General features: G+C 44.8%; 1 protein-coding gene across 1 annotated transcript in view; it reads right to left on the reverse strand.

Annotated features, from left to right (window-relative positions):
- The window catches only part of LOC309554107 (death-associated protein kinase 1-like), a 98,135-nt gene extending 75,758 nt beyond the window's left edge, over nt 1-22,377 (reverse strand). The window contains exons 1-3 of the mRNA XM_082255653.1: nt 22,309-22,377; nt 17,229-17,327; nt 2,284-2,388 (exon numbers count right to left, since the gene is read on the reverse strand). Coding sequence (XP_082111779.1) covers nt 2,284-2,388; nt 17,229-17,327; nt 22,309-22,329 — 225 coding nt within the window. The 5' untranslated portion in view covers nt 22,330-22,377. The remainder of the gene's footprint in view (nt 1-2,283; nt 2,389-17,228; nt 17,328-22,308) is intronic.
- Between the last annotated feature and the right edge of the window lie 984 nt (nt 22,378-23,361).

Genomic DNA, 23,361 nt, shown 5'->3' on the forward strand with positions numbered 1-23,361 from the left:
GCAACTGTGCTGTGCCCCCTTCAATGCAATGAACACTGTGCTGTGCCCCCACAATGCAGAGTTCAGCGTGCATGCCCCTTCAATGCAACTGTGCTGTGCCCCCTTCAATGCAATGAACACTGTGCTGTGCCCCCAGAATGCAGAGTTCAGCGTGCATGCCCCTTCAATGCAACTGTGCTGTGCCCCCTTCAATGCAATAAACACTGTGCTGTGCCCCCTTCAATGCAATAAACACTGTGCTGTGCCCCCTTCAATGCAATAAACACTGTGCCCCCTTCAATGCAATGAACTCTGTGCTGTGCCCCAACAATGCAGAGTTCAGCGTGCATGCCCCCTTCAATGCAACTGTGCTGTGCCCCCTTCAATGCAATGAACACTGTGCTGTGCCCCCACAATGCAGAGTTCAGCGTGCGTGCCCCCTTCAATGCAACTGTTCCGTGCCCCCATCAAAGCAGAGTTCAGCGTGCGAGCCCCTTTCAATGCAGAGCGCCACAGCATTGTCCCCAATCACTGCAGAGCGCCACAGCATTGTCCCCCAATGATTGCAGAGCGCCACAGCATTGTCCCCCAATGATTGCAGAGCGCCACAGCTTTGTCCCCCAATGATTGCAGAGTGCCACAGCTTTGTCCCCCAATGATTGCAGAGTGCCACAGCATTGTCCCCCAATGATTGCAGAGCGCCAGCATTGTCCCCCAATGATTGCAGAGCGCCAGCATTGTCCCCCAATGATTGCAGAGCGCCACAGCTTTGTCCCCCAATGATTGCAGAGCGCCAGCATTGTCCCCCAATGATTGCAGAGCGCCACAGCTTTGTCCCCCAATGATTGCAGAGCGCCACAGCACATTGTCCCCCAATGATTGCAGAGCGCCACAGCATTGTCCCCCAATGATTGCAGAGCGCCACAGCATTGTCCCCCAATGATTGCAGAGCGCCACCGCTTTGTCCCCCAATAATTGCAGAGTGCCACAGCTTTGTCCCCCAATGATTGCAGAGTGCCACAGCATTGTACCCCAATGATTGCAGAGCGCCACAGCTTTGTCCCCCAATGATTGCAGAGTGCCACAGCATTGTCCCCCAATGATTGCAGAGTGCCAGCATTGCCCCCCAATGATTGCAGAGTGCCAACATTGCCCCCCAATCGATGCAGAGTGTCAGCGTGCGTGCTCCCTTAAAACTTACCTGGCGGCGGGGCGGCTCAGCTTCTTCCTCTTCTGCGGCGGGTCCTTCTCCCTCGTCTTGGCGGCGGGAACCGGCGGGCGGCCTGCTCCGTTCAAACTTACCTGGCGGCGGCGCGGCTCAGCTTCTTCCTCCTCTTCTGCGGCGGGTCCTTCTCCCTCGTCGTCTCGGCGGCGGGAACCGGCGGGCTGCTTCTCCTCTTCTCCGAGTGGCGGTGACGGTGAGTGACTGACGCACGCACCGGCACCGCCCCCATTGCGACGTCAGCGATATCCTGGATGATGATTGGTCCAGGCTGTAGACTGGACCAATCACAGCCAGGATATCAGAAAGTGGGGGTGTCCAACCGCAAAGACTTGCGCCCAGGATACCCCCTACCCCCCCAGAAGGCAGCCAATCGGCGCCTCTTCTGGGACGTAACCCCACCCCCCCCAGCCACCAGTTCCTTGGGTTCAGGCCGGCGAACCCAATTTTTTTTTTTTGAACAACTTTATTTGTTCGTTTTGTTTTTGTTTTTTTCTTTTTTTTTAGGGGTAGGGGGGCGGCGCCCTGGCGCCCCCTATGCACGGGCCGCCACTGAAAAGAAAGATAAAATCATCTCTCTGCTTGCTGTGCTCTTTCCGCCAGTCAGCATGTTCCCTGTCAGCACATTTGCATGCAACACACCCGACTGGCCCCTAGTACTGCCACTGAGCACGGTGTTAAGATGGGAAGATATCAAGTCAAATCCAGCTACTTAAACTAGTTGCATTTAAAATTTATATCGATTTTTTTAAACTAGTCTCTAATGTAATATAAAGTACATAATAAATAAATATATCATTATTATTATTATTATTTTATTTATTTTGGGGGGGGGGAATATTTTTTCTTTACCTTCCTGGGGTTCAGCTCCAATTCCGTCATGCTAGTATGTACTTTAGTAATTGAGACATTTTTGGACATGCTTATGAGAAACTAATCAGATATTTCAATATTTACAATAGATATAGAGATTAATTATGTTAGTTAGAGTAGGAAAATAGAAGTTAGTAAAACAAAACTAGTTAAACTCCATTTCTAAAATAGGCTTGCTTCAATTTTGCTGACATCATTTCCAGTTATACCTTAATATTTTGGACATTTATCGCATCAGGAGCCTTGGAAAGAAGCTTTTCAAGTACATTCAGATCTCCTCCAAAAGCCGCAGAATGTAAAGGAGTTAGGCCACTCTGTATAGAATATAATGTACAGTACTTATATACAAAGCAAAATAATGATAGACGAGGATAAGTTACAATGCTGATTATATTATACATTTTGCAAATGATAAGATCAATCTCCCAAAAAATAAATTATTATTATTATACTGTATATTGTTATGATAATATTATATTATCCGGGCATACAAAATTAAAATGACTAAATTAAGCTAAAAAAGCAAAAGCGTGATGCAAGTTTATAGGCTAATTCTGCTTAATGCTGAAAGAGTCTGATTGCCTATGGTACCCATTGACATGAGATGGCAGTCACTGACCACCTGCTTTTAGTCCGGTTAGGCAATAAACTCTTATCTATGGTTTCAGCAGACAATGCCTTTAACATGGAGCTAAAGCCAAAAAATGAACAACTGTCAACCGACAGGCTCTTTATTGCAGAAGACACATGCAATGTCTCTTCTGCAAAAACATCCACTTACCTGCCTGTTTGCAACCCCCTTCAGAGTATACATTGAGCTGTGCATGCGCAGCTCAGTTCACATTCAAGCAGACTGCCAGTGTGTCAGGATGAGTGCACTCCTGTGCATGTGCAGAAGTGACGTCATCCCGCCACAGCCAATCAAAAGACTGACACCTGTAGGAAGCTAGGGAGAAGATATCGGCTCAAGCGAGGGACCTTGTGAGCATCAGAACGTTGGAGCCTAGTGAGTATTTGTGCCTTAGATCCGTTTTTAGGGACCAAACCGGTTGGAAAAAACATGTATGCTGCTATTATTCCCTTGGCCAAGATAAACAGTGCTGCTAGCATTTGGCCACGCTCCGATCCTCCATTCTGCATGCCCATAAAAGCTCTTGTGTGAATGTTAGCAAAAGGCAGCATAGTGCCTGAGGGCAATTGGATCACATCTACACTTCTATGCATCCTCTTTATTATCCAGTTCTTGAATGCTGTCTGTAAGGAATAGGATGATCAATTAACCACCTCAATACTGGGCACTTTCACCCCCTTCCTTTCCAGACCAATTCTCAGCTTCCAGTGCTCTTGCACTTTGAGTGACAATTACTTAGTCATGCTATTTATTCAACACTGGGTTTTTGTTTTGTTTTTTTGCGATAAAAGCGAAAATTTGGGAAAAAAAAAACCAAAACAATATTTTCTGCTTGCAAACTTGCAATTACACCCCAAAATGAATTCTGCTACTCTTCCTGAGTATGGCTATACCACGTGTGGCCATGCGATCTCCCTTCTTCTGAAGGACGTTCAGGAACATCCACTCAGAAGAGGAAGCTCCCACCCGGCCCTATACAGTGCCTTGCGAAAGTATTCTGCCCCCTTGAACTTTGTGACCTTTTGCCACATTTCAGGCTTCAAACATAAAGATATAAAACTGTCATTTTTTGTGAAGAATCAACAACAAGTGGCACACAATCATGAAGTGGAACGAAATTTATTGGATATTTCAAACTTTTTTAACAAATAAAAAACTGACAAATTGGGCGTGCAAAATTATTCCGCCCCTTTAAGTTAATACTTTGTAGCGCCACCTTTTGCTGCGATTACAGCTATAAGTCGCTTGGGGTATGTCTCTATCAGTTTTGCACATCGAGAGACTGAAATTTTTGCCCATTCCTCCTTGCAAAACAGCTCGAGCTCAGTGAGGTTGGATGGAGAGCGATTGTGAACAGCAGTTTTCAGTTCTTTCCACAAATTCTCGATTGGATTCAGGACTGGACTTTGACTTGGCCATTCTTACACCTGGATATGTTTATTTGTGAACCATTCCATTGTAGATTTTGCTTTATGTTTTGGATCATTGTCTTGTTGGAAGACAAATCTCCGTCCCAGTCTCAGGTCTTTTGCAGACTCCATCAGGTTTTCTTCCAGAATGGTCCTGTATTTGGCTCCATCCATCTTCCCATCAATTTTAACCATCTTCCCTGTCCCTGCTGAAGAAAAGCAGGCCCAAACCATGATGCTGCCACCACCATGTTTGACAGTGGGGATGATGTGTTCAGGGTGATGAGCTGTGTTGCTTTTACGTCAAACATAACGTTTTGCATTGTTGCCAAAAAGTTTGATTTTGGTTTCATCTGACCAGAGCACCTTCTTCCACATGTTTGGTGTGTCTCCCAGGTGGCTTGTGGCAAACTTTAAACAACACTTTTTATGGATATCTTTAAGAAATGGCTTTCTTCTGGCCACTCTTCCATAAAGGCCAGATTTGTGCAGTATACGACTGATTGTTGTCCTATGGACAGAGTCTCCCACCTCAGTTGTAGATCTCTGCACTTCATCCAGAGTGATCATGGGCCTCTTGGCTGCATCTCTTTTTGTATCCAAATCCGGCTTTAAACTTCTCCACAACAGTATCTCGGACCTGCCTGGTGTGTTCCTTGTTCTTCATGATGCTCTCTGCACTTTAAACGGACCTCTGAGACTATCACAGTGCAGGTGCATTTATACGGAGACTTGATTACACACAGGTGGATTCTATTTATCATCATTAGTCATTTAGGTCAACATTGGATCATTCAGAGATCCTCACTGAACTTCTGGAGAGAGTTTGCTGCACTGAAAGTAAAGGGGCTGAATAATTTTGCACGCCCAATTTTTCAACTTTTTATTTGTTAACAAAGTTTGAAATATCCAATAAATTTCGTTCCACTTCATGATTGTGTCCCACTTGTTGATTCTTCACAAAAAAATACAGTTTTATATCTTTATGTTTGCAACCTTTTGCCACATTTCAGGCTTCAAAGTTCAAGGGGGCCGAATGCTTTCGCAAGGCACTGTATGTGCAGTGAACGGGTGGGAGGTGGTTAAAGCAGTGTTTCTCAACCTTTTTTAAATCAAGGCACCCTTTCAAAATCATGGACAGTCTTAAGGCACCCTTTCAAAATCATGGACAGTTTTGAGGCACCCCATTCTAAAATGTAAAAATGATTCTAATAGTTTTGTATAATGCAAAAACATCCACACATGTAGGACCACCCAACGTTAGAGGTGATTTATTCTTCTAAAGCAATTACACTTTTGCAAACTGGTTCTGACTAGTATTCCAATGTTTCTCTTCTCCCTGAGTTTTTCTCCAACACCCCACTAAGGTGCCCTCAAAGCTGATATAGAGGGGCAGGGGAGGGTCAAACAAGAATGTTGTGCAGGCAACTGACATCCTCCTTTTCAACTGGTGATGCCATTGGTCATTAGGATGCTTGAGGCTAGAAGGTTGTAATGGTTCATAATGGCCTTGTTTAACTAAAAGGCAGGCTTTATCCACATGCTGGCTTGTATACAATTTTTGGGCATTTTGCCAAGGCACCCCTGAAGAAACCTCAAGGCACCCCAGGGTGCCTGGGCACCCTGGTTGAAAAAGGCTGGGTTAAAGTGTATTTAAACCCCAACAATGAATGTCTCTTATTTGACCCATTTTGTATCCAGTTGAAAGAATTTTGTTATATCAGATTGATTAAAAAAAAAAGAAAATACTGGTTGATCTTTAGAGCTGAGATCTTCCCATGCTTTCTGACTGTACTGAACTCTTAACAGTTAGCATTGTTCCCAGTTCTTTCCCTGGACTACAGAACACCTCCTGTTATGTTATGAAGATGTATAGAGGAGGAGGTGTTCTGCAGTTCTAAAAAATTCCTTTCCTGGGGTGACAATGTTGCTCCTCTATAGATACAAATAAGTAAGTGACAGAAGTGTGTCCTGGGCAGGATCACCAGATTGTAAAAAAAAAGCTTGTAAAAAGAAAACAAAAGCGGCCACAATTCTAAGAACTGGTAAACTGCATTATGTGATTTTTTTTTGTTTTGGTTTAATGGATATTTTTGGAATTTGTTTTAAAAAGAATTTAAGCAAAAAAAAAAGCTAATTTCCTGACAGACTCCATGGCAGCTTACGTGTGGGTTAGTCCCGCCTCCTCCTACCTCATAGGACCCTACTCCCATAAATTTTTACTCCGTGCCAGAGGCCGTGTTCCTTTTTTGTCCTCCTCCTGAAAGGATTATGGTCAAATCTTACCTCATGAAGATTCCCGATTCAGGCCTGGCGGTCTGCACGTTGGATCGAGTGGTGTCCCCTTCATGTCTAGCACGCCCTAGCTATTAGCAGGGTAGGACATCGGCGTGGAGTCAGTTGTCAGAAGAGCTTACAAACCTGGCCAATGGCAGGCAAAGCAACATTTGGCCAATCGTCCCAGCTATTAGCGGGAGGCCCATTAATACGCCCCATCGTGTGTGCAGCCGCGGTGTCCGTATGGTCCAAGGTCTGGTCGTGGAAGTGGTGATGTACCCTGCTTTACATTCTATGGCAGCAGTTTGTTTGTGTATATTCTCCTGTTGTTTGTTACTTATCTCTCCCTGGGGTCTAGTTTGGCTGTGGGATGCATGGTGTTCCATTCCACGTCCTTCCCCTCCGCTCCACTGCTTCCTGGTGTCTTCCAGGCTCGATCTGAATCGAGGCTTGGTTCACACAGGTGGGGGGGGCGGTGCCTTCCAGGCTCGATCTGAATCGAGGCTTGGTTTGCACAGGTGGGGGGAGGGGGGCGGTGACAACATTCCAGTAGCAAATTCAAATAGCTGTCAGTTTGAGCTATCTGTGGGTTTGTTCAGCAGTGTTTCCAGCGGCTTCCCCGTGCTCTGCAGGAATCTTTTTAGGGTGAGAGATGGCTGTGATTATGCTGAATAGGCTTCCTGCCTGCTTTCTGCATGTCACTCATTCATGATCTCTTGCAGTTTCCTAAAGTGATATGGATGTCTCACCGCCCCCTGATGGCCAGCCCTTACATTACAGGTAAGATTGGTTTTATTCCTCTACCTGTAATGTTTGGGGGGTTTTTCTGCTGTTTTGTTGAGTCTTTATTTTCTTTCCTAAAGCCCTTCTAGGTCTGAAAGACGTCACTCAGCCCGTGAAGATAAAGATCCTCCCAGGTCGCAAACGCGGCATTCATCATCAAGTTCCAGGCGCCATCGATCGTCCTCTAGGCGACATGGTGAAGAGTCTGGAGCTACTTCAGGACACCGCTACTCTGACAAAAGATCCTGCTGGGGATGTGGGGCACAGGTGCCTGATGGAAAGTCGCTCTGTGAGCCCTGTTTTGCACATGCTGCAAACGAAAGGGAAGACAGCAACCAGCAGATGGAGTCGCTGGTCAGGCGAGTAGTTAAGGAGTCCTTAAAAACCTTGGATCCTGCTCGTGCTGGAACTTCCTCCCCCAGGATGGCGAGTACTCCGGCTGGTGAAAATATTCATATCCCTGGGCCTTCCCAGCACAGTCACTCCTCATCTGACTACTCTGAGGGTGAGCTTGAAGCAGACGACCCTGGTGCGGGTTTTGACTTTGCCATGGTTCCCTCCTTGGTTAAAGCTGTGAAGGAAGCCATGAAGTGGGATGAGCCGGTAGAGTCACCCTCTAAACAGAAGAAGTATTTTAAGCACCTCAAAAAGGAACGCCCTTTCTTTCCCCTGTTAGGGGAGGTCGGCGAAATCATTACAGACGAATGGGGCTGCACAGAGAGAAAAAACTCTCTACTCTCCAAAATGAATAAAATGTACCCATTTAAAACGGAAGAGGTTAAACACCTGGAATCTGCACCTCTGGTGGATGCAGCACTGATGCGTCTGGTGCGTCATGTCACCCTTCCGCTTGAAGACACAGTCACCTTTAAGGATGGCCTTGAGAGACGCATTGATTCAGACCTCAAGCGCATCTATGTGTCAGCAGGAATGGCATGCAAGCCAGCATTGGCTCTCGCAGCCCTGTCTAAAGCAATGGAGGTGTAGACAGACAGTGTGGACACAACACTCAGAAGCGTGTCGGAAGAAGTCGCAAGAAATTCGCCAATACATGAGCTTAGGCTGGTGGCGGCTTTTTTGGGGGAGGCCTCCCTAGACATGGTCCGCCTTGCGGCACGGGTGATGCTTTCATTGGTTACTGCAAAACGGGCTCTTTGGTTACGTCCTTGGTTGGCCGATCCTGCGTCAAAACAGGCCTGGTGCCGAATTCCATTTGAGGGGTCCTCCCTATTCAGCAACAAGTTAGAAAGCGCCATTTCCTGTGCCACAGGTGGTAAGTCTGGGTTCCTTCCCCAGGATAGCTTGCTGGACCAGAAGAGGTCTCAGCCCAGGCAAGGGGCTGATCGCTCAAGGGATGCCCGCCTATATAAGCCTGGCCGTCAATTCCGAAAGAACTGGAGAAGACCGCAGCCTTCAGGACAGAAAGCACCCAGAGGAGGGTCTTCTGGTGGTCCGGATGCCCCGAAGTCTTTTTGACGTTGTGTCTGCCCAGGCGGAGCAAGTCGGGGCTCAGCTACTACGCTTCCAACACGTCTGGGCAGCCTCGATAAACGACTTCTGGGTCGTCAAGACAGTATCAACAGGCCATTCCTGGAAATTGTGCAGTCCGCCCAGACTGAGGTTCATTCCAACCTCATTGCCACAGTCAGAAGAGAAAAGACAAGGCCTTCTGTCTTACGTAGATCTGTTGGTGGCTCAAGGCGCAGTGGTTCCAGTTCCAACCAACGAGAAGTTCCAGGTTCTATACTCCCCTCTCTTCTTGGTTCAGAAAAAGAGCGGTGCTTGGAGACCGGTCATAGACCTCACGCACCTGAACTCTTTTATCAAGAAGGAGAAATTCAAGTCCATCCGTCAAGCAATACAACCGGCAGACTGGCTTGTGTCAATCGACCTCAAGGACGCCTATTTCCATGTGCCAGTGGCAGCAGATTACCAGAAGTTCCTACGATTCGCAGTAGATCAGAATCATCTACAGTTTGTCTGTCTCTGGCTTACTACATCGCCGCGGGTATTCTCAAAGGTCTTACTAGCAGTGGTGGCTTTGATCAGGACCAAAGGCGTCCGTCTACACCATTATCTGGACGACCTGCTCCTGCTGTCACAAGACCGAGAACAACTTCTGGTACACAGGTTTCAGGTAATAGCCACTCTTCGCGAGTTCGGCTGGTTACTGAACATGGAGAAGAGCCACCTGGAGCCTACCCAGTCGTTAATATTTCTGGGAGCTCAGTTCGACACAAGTCAAGGCACAATTTCTTTGCCCCTCGAGAAGATCCCGGTAGTCAGGGACAAGGTACGCCTAGCTATGGCGGCCACTCATCTTCGAGCATCTCAGTGTCTAAGAGTGGTTGGGACCATGGTAGCCACGACTCCACAGCCTTTCCAAGTGGGGTTTCTCCATCAGTGGCGTCCAGGAGTTTAAAATCACCTCATTCGCATAACATCATCAATGTGGGAGAACCTTCCATGGTGGCTGCAGAGCAAAAATCTCCTCAATTGCCATTCCATCATGTCCATCTCTTGGATCACAGTTAACACGGATGCCAGCAACACCGGATGGGGTGCCCTCTGTCAGACAGAGATAGCCCAGGGCAGCTGGGATTTCCAAGCTCACAGGGTAGTGTCAAATACTCTAGAATTGCGAGCCGCGTTCTGCGCTCTGAAAGCATTCCGTCACCTAATAGAAGGGACTTCTGTGATCCTGAGGATGGACAATACGACCGCGGTTTCCTATGTGAAGCGACAAGGAGGCACTCGCAGTTGCTCCCTGTTGAAGGAGGTAGATCCAATCTTATATTGGGCCCAGAAACACCTGGTCAACCTCACTGCAGTGTTTCTTCCAGGGGTACAGAATGTTCAAGCGGACTTCCTCTCAAGAGTCCGCTTGGACAACAACGAATGGAGCCTTCACAACGATGTCTTCCAGTGGCTCACTTCTCTGGAATTTCACCCGGAAGTGGATCTATTTGCATCTCCATGCAATCACAAGCTTCCGAAGTATTATGTGAGGTTCCGTTGTCCCCAAGCCTTTGGGACGGATGCTCTGACAGACCATTGGAGATTCCACAGGGCATATGCCTTTCCCCCAGTTCCTGTCATTCTCCGGTTCCTGGGGAGACTCAGGATGGAAGATGTGGAAGTGCTAACAATAGCCCCATACTGGCCGAACAGGCCATGGTTTCCACTGCTGATGCTCCTCAGTTTTCGGGATCCAGTTCCTCTACCCATCAGGCCGGACCTTCTGTCCCAGGGAGCAACTCTACACCCATGCCCGGCTCATCTGCACCTGAAGGCATGGTTTTTGAGAGGGAAAGGCTGGAGGCGTTAGGTTGCCCGAGTGGGGCAATTTCTACTCTCTTAAGTGCCAGAAGAGCGGGCACTAACAAGGTCTACGGAAGGATCTGGTCCAAGTTCATGGATTTCGTTACCAAGAAAGGGGGGTCATGCAATGACCTGAATATCCAGCATATTCTTGGTTTCCTGCAGTCGGGACTGGACCTACCATTATCCGTTAGCTCACTACGTGTGCAAGTTTCTGCTATTTCGGCCTTCACAGGAACTTCTTGGGCGTCTCATCCCCTTGTTCGTCAACTCTTTCGGGGAGCTTCCAGACTCAGGCAACAGAGGAAGCCAAGGTTCCCTAAATGGGATCTTCCACTCGTCTTGAACTTCCTTTCTGACGTCAGAAGAAGTCGCACGGAGCAACTCTCCATTAAAGATCTGTCTCTGATATCGGCCTTCTTAGTTGCCGTCACCTCGGCTAAAAGAGTCTCCGAGATTAGTTCTCTGGGTTGCAAAGAACCATTCCTGACCTTCTTCCCAGATCGTGTGGTTCTTATCCCCATGTTGGGATCACACCCCAAGGTGGTCTCTGTTTTCCACGAGAACCAGGAGATTGTCCTTCCAACATTCAAATCGTCAGATGATTCGGATACACAACCATTAGATGTGGGTGCAATTCTGAGACTGTACCTGGATGCAACAGCTTCCTTCAGGCGTTCAGATTATCTATTTGTTCTCCTTCACGGAAAGAACAAGGGCTTGCGGGCCTCTTCAAGATCCATAGCGGCATGGATTGTTCAGACCATCCAATGGGCATATAAGGCTAAGGGCTTGGCTCCTCCAGAAGCGGTGACCGCGCATTCGACAAGAGGGGTGTCCACGTCCTGGGCGGCTTCTTGTCATGTGGCCCCTGAAGTAATATGCAAGGCGGCATCATGGTCTTCCATTAACACTTTAATGACTCATTATTGTATTGAGCCAGCTTCATTGTCTTCTGTTAACTTTGGTTTGCAAGTACTGTCTGTTGATGGTGCAAATAAATTTCTTTTGTCCAGCAGTTTCCCACCCTTGTGTGTTTGGCTAGTTATTTCCCACACGTAAGCTGCCATGGAGTCTGTCAGGAAAACGGAAAATTGTTATCAAATACTTACCGTAATTTTCCTTTCCTGATGGACTCCATGGCAGCTGGAGTCCCCTCCCATCTGCTGGAGTAGGCTATTTATGGAACACGGCCTCTGGCACGGAGTAAAAATTTATGGGAGTAGGGTCCTATGAGGTAGGAGGAGGCGGGACTAACCCACACGTAAGCTGCCATGGAGTCCATCAGGAAAGGAAAATTACGGTAAGTATTTGATAACAATTTTCCGTTTTGTCAAATGTTAGATAAAAGATAAAATATTTGTAATGAACTGATTATTTTTTTATTTTAATAATAATCATAATTGGTAAAAGTAAAATGCATGTTTACGGATTAAGTGCCGGTTCACACTGGTGCGATGCCAGACATCACATGTGATTCGCATCGTTTTGCTGTGCAGATCACATGCGATGTCTGGCATCGCACCAGGGTGAATCGGCACTTAATACGTAAACATGCATTTTACTTTTACCAATTATGATTATTACATCTGTGCGATGTGAATTCAGCCATACAAACTGTATGGCTGAATTCGCATTGCGTTTGGCCCAAACCCTTGCAGGACCTCTTTTTATTGTCCACACCAGAATTGGATCGCATGGCTGTTCACACTTATGCAGCCGAATCCAGTCCGAATTCACAGTTCACACTGCGATCTACGAACCGATCTGGGGGTGTCATTACCTTTGTATTGACACCCTCAGTGGTTCGCAGAGGGCAGTGTGAACTGCCGGCGATTCAGGTGCGACTGGATTCGCAGGGTTTCCCGCATCGCACCAGTCTAAACCGGCCCTAAAAGATTGATTGCAGATCATAATGGTTTGCTGCCAGCTACCTTCATTTCAGCGAAGACATGCTTGTAAGCTGTACATGCACACATTTGTACCTGTCTTGAATCTCCGACTTGCTATAAAAAATGCAGTTAGCAAAAACATACATATAGCATATAGAACTGCTAACAAACCACTTTGTATTTCAGTGCTGTTATAATTTCAAAAATTTCAAGTTACAGCCAGCTTTAAATTCTGCTGACAACCAAAAGCAGGGCCGCTGATAGGGGGGGACCACCAGTCCTCCAGTAGGGGGCCTGGGCACACAGGGGGGCCCAAACAGCACATGGAATCAGTGTGGTCGGGCAGAGGGCCAATTACAGAAGGAAGCCCTGTGCGGCCCTCTGCGTGCAGCAGCTGAAAGCCAGTTTCTCCCCCCCTCTTGCCAGCTTTCAGCTGCTGGAGGGAGAGACACAGACACAGGGCATCGTTATTGTAATTGTTTCTCTGACACCGATCCCGCCTCCTTATTCTGCCTGCTTCTGATCCCTCCCTCCCCGTGTGCGCCCCTATCACTGTGCCACCCCCTCCCCCCTTACCACAGTGCTGCTGGCTTCCCTGTCCTGTAAAAAAATAACATATTGTAAATAAATATATATATATATATATATATATATATATATATATATATATATATAATGATTTTAGTGTATTTTTAGTGGAAATATTGTCTTGATAAAGTATAGGCTGTACGGGGCTCCAATATTTCTAACAGCAGCCCTGACTAAAAGCATCCTATAAAGTTAGAAAATCCCCAGAAATGTCCTATTCTGCTCATGTGATTGGCTAGCTGATTTTCTCTTACTACAACACTCAAACTCATGTATTTCTAGCAGGCAGATTTAATTATTTAGCACTTGTGAAAGAGGAAGTCACTGAAATGCATATGCTAATGCAAGTAACCACCAGACAGGAAGAGATAGAAGATTGCATAAAGTCTACCAAAACACCTACAATATATAAAAGACCTGAAGAGACTTGGGTTTATTAAATGAAAGCGATGTTATACTTTAGAAACACGAAAGTGATGGCAGAAAAAGACCAAGTAGTCCATCGAGTCGGCCCCTCTTATTTCTTTTTTTTTTTACACTTTTTTGTCTGCTTTATGTTTAACCACCTTTCTACCAGAGCCATTTTTTTTCAGTTTTTGCATTAGGGCTTCAGTTTTTGCATTTGTTAACCACTTGCCTACTGGGCACTTTTACCCACTTCCTGCCCAGGCAAATTTCCAGCTTTCAGTACTGTTGCACTTTGAATAATAATTGTCATGCAGCACTGTACCCATATTAAACTTGTATAATTTTTTTTTACACACATAGAGCTTCCTTATGGTGGTATTTAATCACCACTGGGTTTTTATCTTTTGCTAAACAAACGAAAAAAGACCAAAAATGTAAAAAAAAAAAGCATTTTCTTAGTTTCTTTTATAAAATTTTGCAAACAGGTGATTTATCTTCTTTACTGATGTGTGCTGATTAGGCTGCACTGATGGGCACTGATGAGGCACCACTGATGGGTAATTATAGGCTGCACTGATGGGCAATGATGAGGCAGCACTGATGGGCTGCACTAATGAGGTGGCACTGGTAGGCTGCACTGATGAGGTGGCACTAATGGGCACTGGTGAGGAAGCACTGATAGGCTGCACTAATGAGGTGGCACTCATGGGCACTGATGGGCACTAATAGGCAGCACTGATGGGCACTGATTGGCAGCACTGATGAGCACTGATTGGCAGCACTGAATGACAGCAGTGATTTGCAGCACTGATGGGCACTAATAGGTAGTACTGATGGGCACTTATAGGCAGCACTGATGGGCACTGATAGGCAGCACTTATGGGCACTGATAATAAAGACATTGTTTATCAGTGCCCTGATAATCTATACAGATGTCCCCTTTCACACTAGCCGGTTACTGGCTCTCTCCTCTCCTCTTGCTACCAGCGTGAGGAAATAAAATCAGATAACTGGCAAGTGTAATTACATCTTGATCAGCTGTGATTGGACACAGCTGATCACATGCTAAAGAGCCGCTGTGATTGGCTCTTTACCTGATCTGTGATCATCTGTCTCTGAAGGAAACAGCGATCACAAAGCGTGTTGGGTATGTAGGGGGGCATGATCACGGGAGGACATCATATGATGCCCTCCCAGAACTGGCTTATCACACTGTAGCCATAATTTTGCTATAGCACGGTCGGCAAGTGGTTAAAAAGGTTCTTCACTTTAGAAAAAATAAAAATAAAGTCAATAGCTACAAATCCTAACCTGCCCAGGGATCCAGTGCTGTCTTCACCTAGGCTAGTTTTTTTTAGTCTCCTGGTTCCCTGTGTCAGCATCTTTAGTGTGGGAAGCCGACTATGACAGCTTCACAACCGGCTTCCTACTGCCGCTAGCCGTACTGCACTTTGTAAATGGTCCTGCAGCCTTTTAGGACTTGTGACGTATCCCAGAAAGCTGTGGGTGAACCGAGGGGGCAAACTTACACTCGGTCTGATCTAAGCGGAAGTTTGAGCATTTACCTGTAAAACTAGGTACCCGTTCCACCAAAAAAATGACATGCTAAATGTGGTAGAGGAGGGGGGGAGAAGGACTTAACCACTTGCCGACCGCTGCAAGTACATATACTGCGGCAGTCAGCCCCCCCTGGGCAAAGTGATGTATGGGTACGTCACTCGCCCGCGAGCCAATAGGGGGCGAGCGCACGCCGCCGGAGGCACGCTCCCGCCCCCGCTCGTTCACTGCCATCCCAGCGCGAGTGACCGGCGGCTCCGATGTCCGCCGGTCACTCGCGATCTCCCGCTGGAGAGGGAGAAAGGCAGGCGGCGAAGCCGCCTGTCATTCTCCCTGGTGTAACTGCAGAGATCATACGATCCTGCTATGTAGGATCGTATGTCTCTGTGGTTACATCAAAAGCCACGCCCCTTTACAGTTAGAAGCATGCCACTTAACCCCTGGATGTCTAATAAAGTTAACCCCTTCCCTGCCAGTGTCATTTTTACAGTAACAGTGCATATGTATAGCACTGATTACTGTAGTAATGTAACTGGTACCCCCAAGTGTCAAAAATGTCAGTCAAGGGGCTAGATCTGTCCGCTGCAAAGTCGCAGTCCCGCAAAAAAAATCGCAGATCACCGCCATTACTAGTTAAAGAAAAAAACAATAAAAATGACATAAATCTTTCCCTTAGTTAGTAAAACAATAACTTTTGCGCAAACCAATCAAAATATGCTTATTGCGATTTTTTTCACCAAAAATATGTAGCAGAAAACAAATTGGCTTAAAATGTTAAAAAATGTTGATTTATACATTTTTTTGGGGGGGGGGGGATTTCATATAAAAAAAATTTGAAAAATATTGTTATTTTTTCAAAATTGTCGCTCTTTTTTTGTTTATAGCGCAAAAAGTAAAAATCGCACAGGTGATAAAATACAACCAAAAGAAAGCTCTGTTTGTGGGGAAAAAAGGACGTCAATTTCATTTGGGTACAGCGTGGCACGACCGCGCAATTGTCCATTAAAATCACGCATTGCCGAATCCCAAAATAGGCCCTGGTCTTTGAGCAGCCAAATCCTCCGGGGCTTAAGTGGTTAAAGCTGAACTTTCCCTTTTGAATGATATTGCACCCGTGACATCGCAAAAAACTATGGTACTCAAAAATCTCCATAGGTGACAATCTAAAAGCCCTTATGGCTCATCAGTTTAGAGTTAACCAGGACCTTTTGTATGAGAAATATTGCTCTTACTCTGACATTTGAGGCAATATATCACACTTGTGGTGCCACCGCGGTTTATATACACATGACACCCTTGGTGTGCATTTTTGGGTATGTGCGGGGCAACGGCGGTTACCACAAATTTTCTAAAATATATTTTATTATAAGTTTATTTTTTTCTACTATTTATATATTTATTTATGTAATTTTTACTTTGCTATAACAAGGGGGTTAGAAAAATCCCATGTGATAGCACTTGCCAGGTGACAGCATCTAACCAAGCACAGATCTGCTCAGTTAGATGCTCCCCTGGCTGTACCATGGAGCATCTGAAACCAGAAGCGGAGACATCATTGTTGCATCCAGTTTCTTTTAGTACAGGGGAGATAGAGGCATGGATGCCGCCCCTGACGACGTCATCGCTGACAAAACGCATTGGGTGGGACTGGGATGTGCGACGTCTTCCCCCCAGGACACAGCGGCCATCTTTTCGGTTTGCAAACCGGACATTCAAACACTGATGCTGCTCTGCATAATGTGAGTGTACTACCTCGTTTTTATGAATAAAATTTGAAAGGTTTGAACGTACTACTCTGTGAGTCTTCTCTCTATCTCTGAGGTATCTATCGATTGTCCTCCCCTGGATTTTGGAGATACCATCTGTACCATTGGAGTATTGGTTGAGTCCGCTGTGGGATACTTTAAAGGCTTTGATACAATCAGTCGGATGGTAAGAGGCAGTGTGGTTGGTGGTATGTTGGTGGTGGTGTTACTTCTTTGCCTGATCAACTGACCTTTTTACAAGCATTATTGGACTGATATTACTTGCCTTCCTAGCGCTGCACCTTCTTTGTTATTTTATGGATGTGACTGGGTCCCCCCTTGCTCTCCATCCTGAAGTGGGCAGTTGTGGTCTGCGGCTCCCAGTAAGAGGGGGAAACCATGCCACCTGCACTGTCAAAGTGATCAGTGGCTACATAGTCTCTGATCGTTTTTACTTTCAAGCCAGGAGCCCTATTTAAAATGCATTCTAACACCATAAAACATTCCGTTTTAAGTGACTAGCATTTTCAAACACATGCTTACCGCATTTCGGGCCAAAATGTCATATCCCTGCTGCAGCAGGCTGAGTACTGCCTCCAAGTTGCCAGCATGGGCAGCATAATGCAACTGTGTATTCCCACTCTGAAAAAAAATACACACATACATAATAACTTAAATGTGCGCTAATTCCCTTATGTCATGTATTTTAAGCTTTAGGACTAAAGCTACACTATATTACCAATAGTATTGGGATGCCTGCCTTTACACGCCTGTGAACTTTAATGACATCCCAGTCTTAGTCCTAAGGGTTCAGTATTGAGTTGGCCCACCCCATCCACCAAATGATTTGGACCAGTGCACAAAGCAAGGTCCATAAAGACATGGATGAGCGAGTTTGGGGTGGAGGAACTTGACTGGTCTGCACAGTGTCCTGACCTCAACCCGATCCTCAACCTGTCCAATCACAGCATGCTTCTATGAATTCGAGCAGAGACTTTGAGACAGGTCTTCTCGTCCACATCAGTGCCTGACCTCACAAATACGCTTCTGGAAGAATGATCAAACATTCCCATAGACACACTCCTAAAACTTGTGGACAGCCTTCCCAGAAGAGTTGAAGCGGTATAGTCGAAAAGGGAGGGCCAACTCAATATTGAACCCTACGGACTAAGACTGGGATGCCATTATAGTTTATGTGTGTGTAAAAGCAGGCACCCCAATACTTTTGGTACCATAGTGTATGTATCACACAATGAACATTACAGGTATGCAAATGTTACAAACTGATATAGGAACAAAGCATTTATGTGTTTTTATGCATATTGCTTAAATAAAGTGACCCTGTCATGAATTATGGAAATTCCAAGACAAATACCGTGTAACAAGAAGAATTGAACTTCTACTACTTCTAGGAATGTCAGTCTCCTGTGTCCCCTCCAGCTCCTATTGGTTCCACCCTCTGACCCCCACTCACTGCAGGATACAACAAGGATGTGGAGGTCAGCAGGGTCAACCAGTGAGATCTGTGGGGGACCAAGGTGATCAACAATCCTGGAAGTGTCAGTTTCACAGCAGAATTCAGGGGACCATTCCTCTTCAGTTGAGTAGTGTTTGCCAGAGCAGACAGCAGGAAATGTATTTACACTTTCCTTTCCCAACCCTCATTAACGAAGCCTTCTGCTGGCGTTCTTTCTTTATCGTTACATCTTCTCTGCTATAAAAGCAGTTCAAAAGGTCAGTCCACCAACAAAACTGACATTAAAGTTTTTGGCATATAATCGGAGTTAAAGTGATTGTAAAGTCTCATTTTTTTTAAATAACAAACATGTTATACTTACCCCCTCTGTGCAGTTGGTTTTGCCAAGAGCAGCCCGGATCCTCCTCTTCTCGGGTCCCTCTTTGCTTCTCCTAGCCCCTCCCTCCTGTTAAATGCCCCCACAGCAAGCAGCTTGCTATGGGGGCACCCGAGCCGAGCTGCAGCTCCGTGTGTCCATTCAGACACGGAGCTCCTGCTCGACCCCGCCCCCCCCTCTCCTAATTGGCTAACTGACTTTGTTCCCAATTCAGCTAAGGATTTTGCAGAGCAGTGTTGGCAGCTCTGCACATGCTCAGTTTTTAGTGTATTTCCACCCTGAGCATTTACTCCCTATCACATCTGAGCAGCCCATGTAGAGTCACACATGTGGGTGTATACACAGTGGTAAATGACAGCCCACTCCCTCCCTCCTTCTCCATGCCCACTAACCAGCTAAACACAATGGGGTTGGGATGTTACATGTAGATTAATGGAGGCTTAATCTCCCTCTTATTCTAAAACACAGGCTGGAGGGGTGTGACTCTTGTGACTGGCAGAAATCCGCCCACACCATGTTATTGCTAGTCATGTGCAATTTGTGTCAGTCCGAATCTTAATTCAAATGAATTTTTGGTTATTTGGAGATTTAGATTTATCCGAACTTCCAAATACCAATAGTAACAAAGTTCATTAAAATGTATTTAGTTAATTTTCTTTCTAACCAAATTTTCCAAACAATTCAAATTCGAATCGGTGGAAAATGTATCAACCAATCTGAAATCTGTGTGAAGAATAGCTGGTTGTTAAGGAGCGGGACAGGGAGGGGGCAGTCATGTCCTTAACAGCTGATGACTCATCAGCGGTCAGCGGGTTTCCCCACTGACAGCTGAATGTAAACAAAAGAATGCTGGCAATGAAAAATAAAGAAAAAAAAAAAAACAGCATGCCAAAATGTAAAAATAAAAATGGCGTAGGGTCCCCTACAAAATCCATACCAGACCCTTATCCAAGCATGCAGCCCGGAAGGTATGGAAACGGGGGGGGGGGGTGCAGGCAAGCGCCCCGCCCCTCCTCCTTAACTATACCAGGCCACTCCCAAAAACTCAACCCTCCCTTTCCTGACCTGCTAGGCTGCATGATCAGATAAGGGACTGATATAAATTTTGGGGAGGCCGAAGGGCCTGGTATGAATAGGGGGGACCCCACACTGTTTTTTTTTTTTTCATTTATTTTTCATTGCCAGCATTCTTTTGTTTACATTCAGCTGTTAGTGGGGAAACCCACAGACAGCTGATGAGTCATCAGTTGTTAAGGATGTGGCGGCCAGCTTGCTGGCCCACTCTTTAACAACCAGCTATTCTTCACACAGAATTCGGATCGGTCAATCAATTTTTCACCGATTCAAATTCTAATCGTTGTAAAAATTTGGAATTTGTTAGAAACTGAATAAACCAACAAAACGAATTCTGAAACAAATCCATGAAATCAAATTAGTAACCTAAGGAATTTATCCAAAACAAAACAAATTTTTCCGTTCTGCATGTGTCTAATTATTGCCAAGAAATAATAAGGATTTGATTTCAAATATATATTTGTATAACAATTTAAAACAGTTTATGGATGTTAATTTATTTTTTATCTGAATCCCAAAGGCTGTGTTTTTTTTTTAACATGTGATCAGTAGCAAGAGACTAGAAGCTCATCCTGCCTATGTTTCTGAGCAGACAGGCTGGGATAGATCTGGGTCATGTGACATCTGTATATTGATTAGAAAAAGGTACTAAAGATGTTGTTTTTTATTAAAATAATTACAGTGCCATAATCTATATACAGAAATTGAGGGGACTATGTAAAATTAAACTGTGTGTGTTTAGTATCACTTTAATATGTATCTCTAATCCAAACTTTTTTTTTGTTTTGGATAGAGTAAAGAATGGATAATACTTATTCAAGCTTTGATTTGCTGTCTGTGTCCTATCAGGGAGATATCCCCTCACCTTCAGAGTAATAGGCATAAGGTGAAGGAAATCTCTCCAAATTAAAGGCAATTCCCTCTTACATTGTTATTTAAGGGCACATCTTCCATTAAAACACATGTTCCAATGACCTCCAATTGGAGAAATCGTTCCTTATTTTCCGTCCCAATAATCACACAGAAAGTTAGGGAAAATCCCCCTAATTGGGGACACAGATAGAAACCAATATCTTGTAGACTATAAGAGCTATATAAAGCCCCTTGATGATGTCAATTGTGACGAAACATGTTGGGAGGAGCTTAACCACATGACACTGGCATGCTACTGGAGGTCGGCCATGTTTTTGGATGAAACAAACTTATACCGCCTGTCACTTATATGGTTTTTTTTTGCCTTTGGAATTCATGTACCTTGTGTGCAGACTTCTGCAATGTTTTAATAAAACTCTAAAAGGATGTCTGCGCAATGATCTTTTTATTGTTCTTTTATATTCACAACGAGGATCAATCCATTTGTTGGGTCCATTTCACTGGACTCTAATACCAAAGCAATTGATGTTCATGTTGCCCAGTTGGATTGCACTCGCTTGCTGGTTTGATTGGATCATCTGCGATTGATGTCTGCTCCACTTGATTTATCTTGTTTTGAATGCTGTATATCTGGACCGTCTGGTAAGAGGCTGCATGTTTCCTACTTTCCTGGTGATGGATACACCAACGGTTTAACCTTCATATCATTTTGATTTCATCTCACTGGGGGATCAATTGGAATCTATATTTTTTTAGCGTGGCTATTTTATTTGAATTTGTACGATTATCCTTTACCAATAGGACATTGTGCCAGCTGCTCAGAATTTGCTCTTTTTGGACTTTGCACCATTTATAATTATGTTTGTGTCCTAGCGCAATTATTTTTTGATTATATATAAAGCCTGTGTCAATGGGTTTTGGGCAAGTCTCGCAAGCCTCAGTTTGACACACTTCTAAGGTACTTCAGAATTCATTGACAGGTTCATTTGTCCTCATTTTGATCTTCTATAAGTGGGTTTTAGGCAGGCCATACACAATGCGAATTTCGAACTAAAATACAAATTGAAAGTAAAATCGTTTGTTTTTCGTATCATTAGTGTGGTATGTATGACATGCGATTTTCGTACGATAGCTGAAATTGACTGATCCAACATGTTGAGTTTTTTTGTGAAAATTGGCCAAATTTCGTATCATTAATGGGGGAGTTGTATGATTTGACCAAGCAAAACACAACTGTGCATTATTCCTGAACCGGAAGGAAAAAATAACGAAATAAACAACAACACACAAACTATTGTTCTATATATAACCATATACATATATATTCACCATATAATGATAATAATGCAGGAAATACTATAGGTTACAGCAAAGTCTGCTGAGGTGCCAACATGTCTTCAAGTAAAGTGGAATAAACACAAATGTCTGTGCATGTTGAATGGACCTTTCTTAAATCATTTACTACATAAGAAACATCACGTGTTGTGAATAGAGTTGGTATGACAGTAGAGGTGTGGTTAAAAGGTCAAAATAACATTGCATCACTTCCCATACTGGCATAAAAAATAGTGTTTGGAAGTACGATTTTCGAATCTCATTGATGGTATACTCACATGCTGTACATGAGCGCCGCTTTAGTTTATCGATCGACGGATCGTTCGAAATTTGCATCGTGTATGGCCTGCCTTACATTCCTATAGACTTGTATGGAAATACATAACCCACTTGAAGGGAACAAAAGCCTGTTGACTCAAGTCCTAGTGGATAATTTGCTCTAATACTGAAAGCTACCAGAAAATTCATTATTAGACTGAAACTGTTACCTTATCAGGAGCTAAAGCCATTATTCCCGGGTTTTTCTGTTGCTGCTTTCACAAGTTGCAGTCAGTCTGAGGATGGAATTATTACAAACAGAAATTATTATTATGTTATTAGAAACACATTAGACAATACAAATAAAGCTAGATTTAATGTGTGCTGTATCAGCAACGTCTTTTGTATTTCCATCCCCCCCCCCCCCCCTGTGTATCCAGAGGATGGGGAGCCCAGGGCACACTGTTTCATATCTGGTGGCAATGCCCAACATCCCAGAAGTTATTTATTCTATTTTATTTATTTCAGGTACTTAATATAGCGCTGTCAATTTACGCAAAGCTTTATACATACACTATATTACGAAACGTATTGGGATGCCTGCCTTTACACACATGGACTTTAATGGCATCCCAGTCTTAGTCCGTAGGGTTCAATACTGAGTTGGCCCACCCTTTGCAGCTATGACAGCTTCAACTCTTCTGGGAAGGCTTTCCACAAGATTTATAAGGTGACTACAATTTAATGCTCCCAACTTTGTGGGAACAGTTTGGGGTTGGCCCTTCCTGTTCCAACATGACTGCACACCAGCGCACAAAGCAAGGTCCATAAAAACATGGATGACTTAGTTTGGGGTGGATGAACTTGACTGGCCTGCACAGAGTCCTGACCTCAACCCGATAGAATACTCTTGGGATAAATTAGAGCGCAGACTGTGTACGTTCAGGTGTTCCCGTCCAACATCATCCAACATCAGTGCCTGACCTCACAAATGCGCTTCTGGAAGAATGGTCAAACATTCCCATAGACACACTCCTAAAACTTGTGGACAGCCTTCCCAGAAGAGTTGAAGCTGTTATAGCTGCAAAGGGTGGGCCAACTCAATATTGAAACCTACAGACTAAGACTGGGATGCCATTAAAGTTCATGTGCATGTAAAGGCAGGTGTCCCAATACTTTTGGTAATATAATGTATATATTGTACATTGACATCAGTCCCTTACCCTCAAGGAGCTCACAATCTAAGGTCCCTAGCTCACATTCATACATACACATACTAGGGC

The sequence above is a fragment of the Pelophylax lessonae genome, assembly GCF_965119305.1.
Source record: "Pelophylax lessonae genome assembly, chromosome: 4".
Taxonomy (NCBI): Eukaryota; Metazoa; Chordata; class Amphibia; order Anura; family Ranidae; genus Pelophylax; species Pelophylax lessonae.